This window comes from Lonchura striata, chromosome 3 (assembly GCF_046129695.1).
Source record: "Lonchura striata isolate bLonStr1 chromosome 3, bLonStr1.mat, whole genome shotgun sequence".
In the NCBI taxonomy this organism is placed as follows: Eukaryota; Metazoa; Chordata; class Aves; order Passeriformes; family Estrildidae; genus Lonchura; species Lonchura striata.
Window position 1 is genome coordinate 19,948,449 of NC_134605.1, and position 15,004 is coordinate 19,963,452.

Below are 15,004 nucleotides of genomic sequence, written 5' to 3' on the forward strand. Positions count from 1 at the left end.
AGCACATTGATTCACCAATTGCAAAGAAGAGAGAAGCCAGGTGATAAAATCTAGAAACAGAGGTCCCAAAAGCATTCCTTAGCTGGAAACAGATGGAAGGGAAGGAGGAAGAAAAGAAGGATGAGAGATGAGTTTTGAGAAGCTAACTAATATAGTGAAGAAATGAGATAGAAAGCAATGGTGGGCAAAAAAGAGGATGTTCTGTACAAGTACACAAACCAGAACATCACATTTATGCAAGAAATACTGAGGCATGTAAAATAGAAGATATGTTTTGTCCATAGGTGATAGTGTGCACGCAGCTGGATAGGGATACAAGAATTTGGGAATTGGGATACTATGGTTTCTGATTGGAAAGATGAAAATCACTGAAAGGTAAGAGAAGTTTCCAAGAATACTTGACTTAGCTGATGAAACATGGCATTTTTGACAATTCTTAGACTGTAATTAACAAAAGAAATATTGTCATCTATACTGTTTCTATTCCTTTGTGCCTTTACAGTACAAGAAAAACCAGGCAAACAAAACAAAAAAGAAAAATTCTTAGGACAGTACCAGGAAAACAGCATGAAAAATCAAAAACATAAAGCATTCTGGGTATGAGAACCACCTTGTAGCCAGAGCTTGGTATGCCTCTGAGTGCCACAGGGCAGTCCCTGTCCTTTCTGTCCCTGGGCCAGGTAATCCCTGTGTGTAAATAGGAGTCAAGCCTTGGACTTTTTGGACATTTGCCCTGTTCCATGTGCTGCCTGGAAGCAGCAATCCCCCTGGAAGGAGGGCAAGAGCTGCTCTCTCATTGCTGGAGGGAGCACATGGGGTCTCTGGACACCATTCCTGCTGTACGCAGAGGGGGCCTTGTCACCCACAGCCCCTGGTAGTGTGACTGACCTGGGTGACAGCCCTGCTCTCAGCCTGTGCTCCTGGCAAACCGGACAGGATACTCTTCTCCTCATGGAGCACAGGCAGTGGCCACCTTGGCACCACTGCCAGGGGCATGCTGGTTGTCCAGCATGAACTTGGGCATTTGGAGGAGTACTGCCCAGGCAGGTGGCAGAGTCACCGTCCCTGGAGGTGTTTAAGGAAAGACTCCACATGGCACTTGGTGCCATGGTCTGGTCCACATGGCGGTGTCTGCTCACAGGTTGGACTCGATGCTCTCAGAGCTGTCTTATGAATGAGGTCCCTAGATGTCCAATGTAATAAACCACAAGATTAAAATTTAGCAGCAATTTTAATTGAGGTATAAAATAATAACACAATAAAATATAATCAAGTAGTTACAAAAAGAAATTTGGCATTGGTTTGGATAAAGCATAAGCAAAACTGACCAGGGTGCGGGAATGGCTTCCCACCCTGCCTCATGTACACAAGGCACAAGGATCCAAACACAACTTTTATACAGTATGCTAATACATATTCATCAGTAATTACCATCAATCTCCTCCTATTTCTGATTATTGAAATCTATGTCGCTACTGCATGGTGCATGCTTTCATTGTTGCTATGTGGTCTTCTGGTTTCTTGGGGGGTCTTCTTGGAAGAAGGCCAAAGGTCTTCCTCACATGTCCTCTGAATAACCTGGCAGGCGGCACATGCGCATTAAGCTTGGTTATATAAGTAAGTACTATGTTCCAATTAAAACTTACTTATTTCATAGATAAGACCACTATTTTAGACTCCCTGTCTGAAATGGGCCCAACTTTATTCGTATTCAAGATCCATCCTGCTCTGGGAGTTGTCTTCAGTTGATGCCAGTTGGTTTGGGAGTCAGTTCTTGATTTCCTCCATTCCCAAGGCCGAATCCAACTCCTGCATCCTGTTTCCCACCTGTATTCTTGAAGAAACCCATTTGCTTCATACCACTATTCACATATACTTTTCCAATTATTTTCCCAAATTATTGATATAATTAAAATTTTGCTAGCACGAATCACATCCATTTATAACATGTGTTTTCCAGCCCAAGGGAGTCTGTAACTCCGCGATGAACGCAGCACTGAGCCCCGGCCACGCAGCACCGGCGGGACGGGCCGCGCCTGCGCGCTGCCGCACCGCGGGCGGCGCGGGATGGGGGCGGGCGTGACGCGCGGAGCGGGCGCCGCAGCGATTGGGCGGAGCGGGACGGGTCGGGCGTGACGCGAGGCGCGGACCGCGCGGCGATTGGGCGCCGCTGCTGGCGCGCCGGCGCGCGCGGCGTGCTTGGCGGGAGGCAGCGGCGGCGGTAGCGGCGGCACAAGATGGCGGTGGAGCCGCCGCGGGAGGCCGTGTGGCCCGAGGGCGCGGGCGCCGAGGCGGGCTTCGTGCGCGCCGTGCTCTCGCTGCCCGAGAAGCCCGACACCACCGTGCGCTTCTTCGAGCGCGGCGACTACTACACGGTGCACGGCGCGGACGCGCGGCTGGCGGCCCGCGAGCTGTTCCGCACCCGCGCCGTCATCCGCCAGCTGGCGGGGGCACCGGGTGGGTGCGCGGGGGAGCCCCGGGAGCGGGCGCTGAGGGAGGGACAGCGGCGGGAGCGGGGGCCCGCCTGCCCCGGCCTCGGAGGGAGCGGAGGAAGGAGGTGGCGGTGGTGGCCCTGGCAGCCCCCGGTGGCCCCTGGCAGCCCCCGGTGGCCCCGGGCAGCCCCCGGTAGCCCGTGGCAGCCCGGTTGCCAAGGCCGAGGCTCGGGCCCAGGGCGGCATTCAGCGCGGTGCCCGGGCTCAGGCCGGGCGGTGCTGCGGGTCCCTTTCCGCCCTCCCGGGGTGGATGGATGCGGGAAGGGAGATGCTGAGAGGTGTCCCTGTTCCCGTGTCCGCTCTGGTTCATCGAGGCCGGGAATCACTGAGTGATGTTCTTTACTTTCGAATGTTTCTGTGTGTTTGATAAGCTTTTCTCTTCTGTTCACCCCGTGTTGCTTTTCGTTTATCGCTTGGTATAAGGCAGGGCAGCTTGCAGATGTCAGGGGTAAGAGCACTAAGATAAATTATCTTGTCGGAGGGTACAAACCCTTAATGTCGAGGAGCACAGTGTTGCTGAGTTATTGGCTCAGATTTTGCAAAATATGAATCAAGGTTTTTTTGTGTGTGTGCAGCAGCATTAAAAACATGACATTCTCATATGCCTTTTCCTTTCTAATGGGGGTTGATGAGGTCATAGGTAAAGAAGAATATTTAAAAACCTCAGCTCTCCCCAAAGCTTGATGTGTCTTCCTGACTGGAGACATGCATCACTAGTATTGTTGTAGTCAATTTAGAAGTTATTTTGCAGGTGTAATCACATGACTACCAGCCCCAGTTTTAAACCCTCTAAAGCCTTCTCTACCACATTCAACTAAAAACATAAAATTGCAGATGTTGCTTTTAGGATGATTTCAAAGTACATACGAATGTCAGATGTTCCCCAGCCCCTGCTAGTGTATTGTCTCAACTGAAAAAATAAGAAAAATTGTGCTTTGTTGGGACATTTCTACACTGGGAAAGATAATATAATTATGTAGAATGAGGGTTTTTTTTACCCCTTTCAAAAAATCTTACTTGATGTTTGGGGAACGAAAATGAAAAAAATCTTACTTAAAATAAGCCCATAAGTTCCTATGGGTGTGAAAATTTACTGTTTAATGTTTTTGATGGAAAGGGAGGAAGAGCCTGAAATGTGACTAAGCCATGCTGCTGGAAGAGAGATGTGATTCTCCCTGTTGCTTGTGCTTGGTGTCTTATCTAACTCTGGTGTGTCTGACACCAGTCTGACACCACTTCCCAACTTGGCATAAAGCTGAATGTACTCACCTGAAATCCCCATTTGCTCAGCAGTGGAATTACCTTGTTCTGAGAGTAGGCTGCTGCTGGAGTTGGGGAGGCAGAAGTGGTATTGCTCCTCTGGGCAGCTACATGGAATTAAATTTGTTCAGCTGCATCATCTGCTTGCACATACAAGAGCAGAAGCAAAAAATTTGTCAATTAGGCACTTCCTAAGTTAGGTTTTAATGTAAACTGTTAATTTTTTTTATTATATATTGTTTTTACTGGCTAAATTATGATAAAAGGGAATGTCTTGGGACACGTGCTGTGTGAGTGTGAATAGGGTGGCAGTCTTTTCTGTGAACAGAAGCTGCTTGTCCTGGAAAGAAAAGATGTACAGCAGAAGAACCTGTAGCAGACTTCTAATCCTCATTAAATGAAAATGTGTGAAATATTAATCAGTAAAACAAGTCAAGAATATTGTCAGAGTGGAAGGGTGAGAGGAACATAGCCCTTTTTATATATTAATGTACTTGTTAAATTAAATTAGGAATTGAACATTTTTTTTATTTGGAGAGAGAGTATGCTTTCTTCATTATTATTAATCAGTTGAATGTTGTGGATTTGTATTGTTTCATGGATTCTACATGTTTGCTTCTTTGGTATTCAAGACAGTGTCTTCTGAAAGCTGTTCTTGGGGATTTTAATAATAAAAAATAAGAAAATAAGCTTTATGAAAAAATTCAGGTATCTCATAATTTTCCTCTTTTTTTTTTTTTTTTTTTTTTGGTAGGAACTGAGAAGCTTGAGAGTGTTGTGCTTAGTAAAATGAACTTTGAATCTTTTGTGAGGGACCTGCTTCTGGTTCGTCATTACAGAGTTGAAGTTTACAAGAACAAAGCAGGGAGCAAATCTGTCAAAGAAAATGACTGGTATTTAGCTTACAAGGTACAATTTTCAACCTTTCTTTATAGTTGTGAGCTCTTTCCTGCTTGGAGTTTTGGGATTTTAAGGGACCAATGATGAAAAATCACACCCGATTGTTATATTTTGGTTATATAGCTGTTATACAATATCACTGTCTTTTCTACTACTCTAAGGCTGAAAGAGCTTGCCCTGTGTCTTTGCCATAGGTTGGGAAATCAAGGAAACCTGAAGTGCTTTCCTCTGTGTAGGAGATATGTAAAATTCAAATGGTTAAAAACCAGAATAATTGTGTATTTTATATGAATGGACTGTTCAGTACTTCATTTAACCAGTTGTTATTTTGAAAGAAAGAAAGTGTGTGTGTACACTGCTTTTAAAAAAGCATTTCTCTTTTTCTAAGTAGGGTTCTCCAGGAAATCTTGCCCAGTTTGAAGAAGTTCTCTTTGCCAACAATGACATGTCCACAGCCATCGGGGTTGTGGGGGTGAAGCTCTCTGGTGCTGATGGGCAGAGAGTAGTAGGAGTGGGCTATGTCGACACTACGCTGAGAAAATTGAGTGTTTGTGAGTTCCCAGATAATGATCAGTTCTCCAACCTTGAAGCTCTACTGGTTCAACTGGGCCCGAAGGAGTGTGTGCTGCCAGGAGGAGAGACTGCTGGAGAGATGGGGAAACTCAGACAAGTAAGGGAGCCGCTGTGGCTGACAGACAAAACCTCTAAAAAGCTCAGTTTGTTTTAACCAGGCTCTGATTTGGGGAAAGACCAAGGAAAGACCAGTATCTAAATTCGAGGAATTTTTGATTTATGCATGCAAAATGTGTTGTTTATTGATTTATTTGCCCTTTAATCAACAAAAGTTCTAAAATCTTGTTTGACATTCCTCTCCCTGCACCCTAGAAGGAAATAAGTATAACTTCGGGGTTTGCTTCTATGTGGTCAACAACTGTCTCTTAAATATTGAAATTAATTGATAAATGTGTGTGTTTGTGAACAACAGGTCATTCAGAGGGGGGGAATCCTGATTACAGACAGGAAGAAGGCAGATTTCACAACAAAAGATACTGTTCAGGATCTCAATCGCTTGTTGAAATCGAAAAAGGAAGAGCAGCTGAACAGTGCAGCACTGCCAGAGATGGAAAAGCAGGTGAGCAGTGTTCAATGTGCTTCTTTCTAAAAAGTGAAGTGGTGTGTGCACCTGATGTGAGCTGATCTCCTCTGCATTCTTGCTGAAGTGTTCAGCAGTTCTGTTCAGCTTGGGTCTGTCAGAGCTGGGTACCAGGGCTCTTGGAAAAAATGGAGAAAACCATTCATTTATGGCTTTAAAGGAGAAACTCTAATAGGTAAGCAAATAGACTGCAGAAGTGGTGCCTCCTGTTCATAATTATCTAGCCTAAGGACTGAAATACAATACTCTGGTTATTTTGCATGATAGGAAAATTGGTATTTGAAAACAGAGTAATGTTTATGATAATATTTTTGGCTTAAGTATATGATTTAGTGCCTGCATGTTTGTTCTTAGCTGCAAACAAGAGGCAATTTGTTGAGATAAACAAGTTTTAAAATGTCCTTCATTGCTGATGTTCACTGCAGGTGTAAGGTTCGCAATTATGCTCCCTTAATGTGTCATTTTATAACAGATTAGAGTTGTTTGAAGTGTGTTGCAGCTGAACAAGTCAGTCACGCTGCTTCTTTTTTGTGCTGGCACTCAGCAGCGCTGTGCAGTGAGTCAGATCAGATGCTTGTTCTGGCTGAAAACTAACCCTGAAACCATGTCCTGAGATGATCCAGCATATCTCATTTATCTGCGCAGTATAACTTGTTTGTGTTCCCGAGCTGGAAACATCCTGATAACAGCTTTGGAAAGCTGGCAAGGTGTGCAGCTTCATTATGTTGATCAGATTATGCAGATGGCTCGTGTGCTGTTCTTGCACCTGCCTAGAAAGATGCTGCAGTGCTGTAGAATGTCCTATGGAAATGAAGTCTTGTCAAACAGGATGAGTCTCTCACAGCCCTGCCAAAATTGACATGGCTCAAAGTCTTCCCCAGCTGTAATTTTCTAGGTGCATTTATCAAATCCTCTTGGATTCATGAGTCTTTCTAACTAGAATGTGATGTGTTTTTTTTTAAACAACTTCAGGTTGCTGTTTCATCTTTGTCAGCTGTTATCAAGTTTTTGGAGTTGCTGTCAGATGAGTCTAATTTTGGACAGTTTGAACTGACTACGTTTGATCTTAGTCAATATATGGTTCTAGACAATGCAGCTGTTCAAGCCCTCAACCTTTTTCAGGTAAGAAATACTTGAGTTAGCAACTGGCTTACAATATACTTAATTACTTAGCTGCATACTAATGAGCCTGACTGCCCAACTGCAATTCCTCACATCCTGATTAATGGTGACTTCTACATTTTAGCTTTGTTCTAAGTTACTCTCCTGCAATGTGTGTTTTAAACATTTAGATACTCTTGCCACCTTTTTAGTTTTTGTTTCTTGTTGGTTTATGTCTTGGTTTAGACAGGTGTCTGTTGAGGAAGGCAGGAGCCTCCCCTGAAATGGAAAAAAAATATAGATGCCCTCCCTCTGAATTGTAAAAAATTTTAAATTAGGGTGGGCTCTCAGGCAAAAAATATGGGAGCAGGAATAACAGTTCTTTATTAGGAAAGAAAATAAAAAGATAAAATAAACAATGCAGTAAACTGACTGAGTCAGAATGCCTGTTAGACAGGGTGTTGGCTGCAGTCCAATTGGGAATTGTGGCTGCATTCCTCCTGGAGTGTCAGGTGTGGTTCTGTTGGAGCAGTGACCCTGTAGAAAGGGTACAGTCTTGCTCTGAAGATGCAGTGGGAGAGGCAGCTGTTCCTCTGGGAAATCCAGTGCAGGAAAACCATGCTGGTGTTCCAGAAACTCAAGATTATATCCAGGTAGGAATGCTTGGCTCCTCCCTCTGGGTGGAGCATCTTACAATGGGATGTTTCAGTTCTTATCAGTCATGCAGTGACACTCAATAGCCTGTTATCAGCAGATGTCTCCCCTGAGAGAGGACTGGTTGTGGAAGAGATAAGTAAAACTGCCCACTTAACAGAAGACAACTGCCATACGGATGGCAAATGGAATAATCTTTCAGTCTGTGACAGCTGATTTTAAATGTAGGAGAGAGAAGATCATCAAGGAGGTGGGAAGTGGCAACAGTAGTGCTGTCCTTGGGAAAAGAATACAAAACTGAGTTAGATGGTGTTAGTGGGACATGTAGCACATGGCAGGAGCAATGCCAGTGATGTCAGGAAGGGAGGGCTGGCAGTGAACAGGACAGCACTTGAGAACATCCTGAAAGCACCATGTCCTGTTAACTGTCATGTTTTGACGACAGTTTTACCTTTTTTACACACATTTTCTACAAATCCAGACAGGTTGACAGACTCCTTCATACCTCCTGCCAAATCTGTTTTTCTGCTTTGCCCATTTCTATAGTTAGAGGAAAATGTGGACTCAAAGTGATGTGTTGTATCAGCCTTTTTTCCTGTTTCCACATTAGTAAGCCCTGCTTAATGATCTTTATTAGGCTTGCTCCTAATCTTTCATTTCAGATTTATAAGAAGATATCACAGATTATGGCCCATGTTTAGTTTGAAAGAAATTCTGCAGGAAAACAGAGTATATATTCAGCATCTGAGCTGGTTAGCCCCTGAAGAGAGATGTTCTGATTTTTTAAAAATTTTTTTGTATTTCCTGCTGCTAAGCACCTCTCTAGGGAATGAAGCAAAAAGTACATTTCTTCTCAAGCTTTATGGAGGGTGTTCTAGGAAGTTCTGTTTTAGCTACATTCCTTTACAAGTCCTTGCAGGTATTACATGTTTTGTGATAGGAAATACACACCTGTGTCTTCAGAGCAGGTTTTTCCATGGAGCAGGAAGCTGCCTGTGTGGTAGGATGTGTGTGTGAAGGTTTTTGGACAGCAGTAAAGCAAAGTCAAATTATTTTGTAATTTGAGTTGCTCTGTGAGGTGTGTAGGTAAAGTTTTTACGGTGCAGCAGATGCAGTTGGTTTTATGGAATGTACTGTACCTTAAACATTGGCTGTGCTGAAGTAGGTGATTTGTGTATAATATATGTAGGTATTCTGTGGCACTTCCTTACGTTCAGAAGTTTTTAGTATATCATACTGCCCAGAACACTGAGAATAGGCCCATACACTTTAGATATTAGGTATTCCAGGGGCTGAATGTGTCAGTATTGCTTCTCATGGCATTCATTTCCTCTTGTTGTGACTCTAGTTCTACATACAGGAGCATCCAGACCTGAATGGTTACTTGCTGTTTTGGTTGCAGCTTTTCTTGTGTAGAGAGGGTTGAGATTTTAATTTCAAAGTCAAGAGTTGACACAAACTTGTTTGTTCAATATTAACAAAAAATTTTGCTTCGTAGCTGTTTGTGTGAAAACCAAACCACAACAAAAATGCCCAAAAGGCTGTCTGGAGTCCAGCTAGCATTAAACCTGAATTATGGGTAATGAACTATAATTTGAACAGAGCTAAATTTAGAGGTGTTTATGGCACTGCAGAGATGATCTGGGGAAGCTTGAGAGAATTCAAGTAACTGCTTTTCCCCATTGCCTGATTCTCTTGTGTTGTTCCCCCCCAGCAACCCCCAAAGTTCTCAAACCAAACCCTTGAACTTAAGTCCAGTTTCTTGCTGCGTTTTTGTGATGGACAGAACCCCTATTTTTTGACCTTAAGAAGAGCAAACTAGCAAATATGTAGATGTATTATCACTTTTGCTACTCAAAGTGCAAACTGACCCATGGCTAGCTACACTTTCAACTTTGCTGTTCAGTCAGGATTGGTTGCAAAATAGACAAACCCATTCCTTCCTTCCCATGTTACAGGGACCAAAATGTAAGTACTTTAATGCTGCACTGTTTCATTTACCATTTTTGGTGAGTGCCAAGTTGAATGGAAGAAAAACATGTTCTGTTCCTAAATAGTTGTATGTCATTCAGTGGGTGTTAGTAAACTTCAGTAACTAATTTTTTTTTCCTTTTTTTTTCCTTTTTTTTTCCTTTATATTTTTTTCTTCTTTCCAGAGTTCTGTAGAAAATGCAAATACTGCACAGTCTCTAGCTGGTTTACTGAATAAATGCAGAACCCCTCAAGGACAAAGATTAGTCAATCAGTGGATCAAGCAACCACTTATGGACAAGACCAGAATTGAAGAAAGGTAACAGTATTATGTGTTTAATAGACTTAAACATGTTAGTAACTATTTTATACAAGGCCCTTTCTCTTTAAGCACAGAATGCTCAACCAAGAAATATTAGTGGTTGGAGTCTTTTGTGTGCTACCCTGTAATGCAGTGCAGTTAGAGCAGAATGTATTTTTCCTTGAGATGCAAATTGACAGGTTACTGTTAAATTAAATGCCTTATACAATTATACATTTTAAAGAGGAGGTACAATATGTTTGGATGATCTGAATGATGCTGTGCTACAGGCTAAGGCAGTGCAGCAGCCACTCACTGACTTTGTTCACATGCAGATGCTCTGTCTATTTAATAGTATTTTGATGTTGCTTCAAGTTTACCAGTTAAAAAAAAAAAAAAAATCAACAAAACACACCCAAATAATTAAGCAGTTGTGACGTCTTCCTGTTCCCAGAAGAAAGCTACTTCTGGTTACAGTAGGCCACTCTAATCATGCCTAGATACTGTGGGGGCTTTTACTTCCTTGCTCTTTGATCCTGTCCTCTGTCACAGTGTGGCTGCCCTGCCAGGAGGTAGCAGTATCGGTTGATAAGCCTTAGAGAATCTGGTAAATGTCTGCTGAGAATGCAGCGATTATTCTCAGTCCTTCAGAGAGGAAAACTGCAAGGGCTGTGTTCCTACTGTGTTTGTCTTGAGTATGTTCACTACACAAATACAGGTTACACAGTTTTTAAAACTAGTCCTATATATACACCCTTTAATAATCTAAACCCAAATTTCATGCAACGCTAGCAACCAGCACTATAAAACATGTATTAAAGTGTATCCTGACAAAGCAGAAGAGGCTGGAAAATTGAATTCAACTTTGATAGATTCTCTGAGGCTCATATTTCAGATAAGGCAGTGCAGATATGTCTGTATATGCTGTTGGGCACAGATCCCTACTTCCAAAAGAAGAAATCTTGGCTTGGACGTGCTGATATTTGAATAAGTTATGCAAAGAGTAGTTGTGGTATAAGTCCAGCTGGCAGCTAAGCACAGAGCTGTCTGCTCACCTCCCTGGAGGAATAGGGAGGAGAAGCAAAACCCAAAACACAGCATTGTACAGGCTACTGAGAAAAAGTAAACTCTGTGCCAGCCAAAATCAGGATGATCGTTTTCTCCTATATTTCTGGAGACTGAATTATTCTGCTTCTTTTCAGCAAGTTTTTTTGCTTTTCCTCATCATTTGGAGAATGGTGTGTAGTAACTTGATCAGAGCCCACTTAGAAATGTTGTTAATGTGACACTGAAATATTTGCTCCCAGGTTTATTTACAGCATGTGTTACAAAAGCTTTCATTGCTAGTTCTTGATTAAGTACCCGAGATCACTTGTCTGTCAGTTTTGGATCCTAAGATCTGAACCAAATTTAATTTTGTGATTGCTTTTAAAATTTTGAAAGTTAGAAGTCCCATCTTGTAATTTTCTTATGTCAAAGTAAACATTAGAAATTTTAACTTTTATGAGACATGTTTGCTTATTACTGTACATCAGAAATCTTCCAAGTTTGGAAGAGACAGTGTTTTCTTTATAAAACTGGGGTTGAGTTGTAGGCAGAAAATGTAACTTGACCTGTTTTGTTGAGTTACTATCAATTCTGTATTTTGTGTTGTGATTCTCTGTGGCTAATGCTGGCTGCATGTTGGAAGAGGTGTATTTAAAGGAGGAGGGGAGTAATTAAATGGAGTTAAGCTCTGTGAAGCTTGTAAAGGTCAGCATATTCAAGTGTTATGAATTTGAAAGAAGTCCACTGATAACCTCCTGTGTCTTGCCCAGCTGCAGAGACCTTGGAGCTGCAATTTGCTAGAAGTACTTTGCTTTAACCTCTACTAATGGGCACTGAAATACCATAGAGACACCTTGACACTTTATTCTGCCGCGTTCTGTCTGAATGCATCTTGCTTTCAAGTACTACTTGGATGAGCTCAATTCTCTGAGATAAAAGCAATGTAATTTACTTGTAAGTTTCATCCTCCCAAACTTTATGCTTTTCAAAGGGTGTAGGACTGTTCTTTTTTTAATCCCAAGGAACAAGTATGGTAAGATAAGCTGTTAGTGAGATGTACTGACAGATTTAAATATCTTTTGAAAGATATGCAGTTGCCAAGTTGTTTTCTGAGGACTTTACAGTATATTGTGGCTGTTTTAAGGATTGCAAGCCACAGTTTAGACCATAAGGTGGCTTGAGAAGGAAATACCTGGACTGCTGTTTCTTTATGTCTCCTTTGTCATCAAGGGGAGCTACTTGGAGTGTGCCATGTTGAAGGACCCCATTTAACACTAACCAGAGCAAAACTCCTCCAACCAAGCAGAACTGCCCAAGCTGGACTGATGTTCAGTGGCAGTTCTGAAGGAAGCCTCCTGCTTTGCTTATACAGGAGGTATTTGACTTAACTGTTGTTCCAGAGCATAAAATTGGTGTCTGAAAGTTTTATCTTTTTTTTTCACAAGTTAGACTGTTGTAACCCTCTGCTAAGACCTGCAGGTGGTGCAAGTAATCTTTTGGAGATAAAGGAATCCACTTCCCCCAGTGGTTTGTAATCTGCAGTGTGTTGTTAACATGTGTGGATAAATGGAACGCAGAGTTGAATCAGCAGTCCATATTAACTATTGAAACAGTAGCAGCACAAATTAAAGTACATGGTGCACATACTTCAGATAAAATGGTGTTTACTGACAGGAGCAACTCCTGATGAGAACTGAAAAACAGAGGCATCTGATAGCTGCCTGTCTTGTAAGACTTGGGGTTCTGCTAGTGTCTGTTTGGTTTTTCTTGATTAAAAAAAATAATTATCAGTCATAAGTATACACAATACAGCCCTACTTCTCCTCTGTGGTATGTTCAGAAGGCAAGTACATGAGGTTCTTGCTCCTTGTCTCATAGTCAGCATATTTGAAATTAAAATAGAGTCACAGAAGCCAGCATGTGCAAATACAAATATTAATTGCATAACCAAATTGACTGCAATACAGCAGGCAGCTTCAGTATGTCATGTTTATTGTCCAGTCTGAGGAATGTGGCACAGTGCAAAATAGTGCTTGTTCTGTTGTGTCCTGAGAAGAGAGTTCATGCTGAATATATTTAACTTTTCTTTTGTATTTGGGATAAACTCTATTTGACATTTATACACATAAATAAAAGATTCCAAATCAGCTTTTAAATACTTTATATATACTGTGGTTGTACCTGTGTCCATGGAAAAGGTGCAGTGGTCTCAGAGGAGTTAAAGGTTGTACTCAAACATCACTTGCTCTGATCCCAGCCTATTTTGAGCTTTCTTCCTGTCTTTCTAAATATCATGCTGCATGGAGGCCACATGGTAGAAACAAATCCTGTCTCTGGCAGAGTCAGGAAGCTCGAGGTGAATAAATGGCTAGAAGGGTAAAACTTCCAAGTTTGTAGAACATTTTCATGCATCATGATTATTTAATTAGCAGTTTTTTTAAAAATAAAGAAAACCCAACCCTAACTTGCTGCCTTGAGACAAGAAGAAACATAATCTAAGGCCCTGGCTCTCTTGGAGCACCTTGGGTGAGGCATGAGGATGGTCAAACTCTGGATTGTGTGCTCAGAGAGGTGGAGGGATCTCTGTTCTTGCTCAGTGTTTGACTGAAGTTAGCCTTGTTTTGAGCAATGGCTGTAACCAGAGGCCTGCAGTTCCATTGGGAATTGTTCTGCTGTTAAGGTTTCACTACTTTCGTGTTCTTTTTTAACCTGCAAAGCATTGCAGATAGTCTTTGTTGCTTTTGTCATTGTGGTTAGCAGCTCTGCAAAGACCTGCAGCTTTCCTTTACAGGTCAGAACCTCTCCAGAGCCACAGACTGAGCCCAGGCAGCTGCATTAGCAGTGGGTGGTGGCCTGTGTTGTCATTAAGGGAGGGGAAGATGTCACCAGCTTGGAGATTTGTCTAAATGACCTCTTTAAAATGCATTTTAGGCACTGGGAGTGCTCCTAATGCCTGTAGGGAAGCTTCTGAAATACAGATTGAATCTGAACAGAATTGAAGACAGAAATGTGATTTCTTATTGTCATGGAGATCATGGTGCAATAAACATTTCCCATAAAAGAAGTTGTCATTCCAGTGACATGAAAATGGTGTTGGCTTCCAGTAAGCCTCTGGAAATGTTAGGAAAATGTCACCTTTGTCATTCCAAAAGTTACCATCACTCAGTTCCCTAGAGGAATATTTGGAGCTTGAAGTCCTCAATGCTTCTTCTTTAACCCTCTTCACCTATGTTTACTGTTTTCAAAGCTACTAATTTACCTCTCTTTTCTTTTGGGTTTACTTCTAAAACTGAGGTTGCCATTGAGTGCTGTCTAGAGACATTAAACAGGAGCTCTACTAGTCAAGCACACATCACACAGGCCATGTCTCTAGGAAGGAATGGCCATCAAAATCCCAGGCTCTCAAAACCTATCCAAAGGCTTAGATTGTTGTGTTGCAGAAAGACTTATTTTTAGTTTTCTTGTCTGAGGAGTTGAAAAAAAGACTCCTTTCATGACACCTTCAGGTGTGGGAAACACATTGTTGGTGTTTGTGTCCAGATCATTTGTCTTCTGAGTCAGAGATCAGCAATCAGTGTTGCAGATCTGTAAATTACAGGTGGCATTGAGTGGTGCAGCACTGGAGCAGGTAGTCATAGTATCTCCTAGTTGGTACTTCCAGCTCACCCACTTCTTCCACACAAGTCCTCACTTGGTGCAAAATAAATAGAAGGATTAAGCTTTTAGTAATTTCTTTTGTCTCTGTATTTTGAGGCTCAACAGAAATAAAAATTCAACTAAAATTTGATTGAAATGTCAGATTGGTTTTCAGACTTGTAAGACATGATGAAACTGCTATTTATTTAAGGAAATGTGAATCTGTAGCTGCCACACTGTTCTTTGGCTCTCATCCTGCCAAAAGGAGGTGGATGGCATTTTCTGCCATAGTTAAATTTTGATTAGAATCTGTGTTTAAGTATTCAGGACTGTATGGAAACTTAATATGCACAGGTGCAAAGCTCTGAGGTTTGTAACAGTGTCCTTGGTAGTCACTGTTTTGAACACTGGATACAGGAATATGGTGTGTTCTCTGTGAAAGAACAGGAACCACATTATTGTTTCTGCTTTGTTTAATTTATGTCCAAG

The 15,004-nt window shown here is 42.0% G+C and overlaps 1 protein-coding gene across 1 annotated transcript in view; it reads left to right on the top strand.

The window, feature by feature from the left end:
• The first annotated feature begins 2,218 nt into the window (after positions 1-2,218).
• The window catches only part of MSH2 (mutS homolog 2), a 46,340-nt gene continuing 33,554 nt past the window's right edge, over positions 2,219-15,004 (top strand). Inside the window, exons 1-6 of the mRNA XM_021540177.2 lie at positions 2,219-2,457; positions 4,507-4,661; positions 5,044-5,322; positions 5,638-5,784; positions 6,778-6,927; positions 9,717-9,850. Of these exons, the coding sequence (XP_021395852.1) occupies positions 2,238-2,457; positions 4,507-4,661; positions 5,044-5,322; positions 5,638-5,784; positions 6,778-6,927; positions 9,717-9,850 (1,085 nt within the window). The 5' untranslated portion in view covers positions 2,219-2,237. The remainder of the gene's footprint in view (positions 2,458-4,506; positions 4,662-5,043; positions 5,323-5,637; positions 5,785-6,777; positions 6,928-9,716; positions 9,851-15,004) is intronic.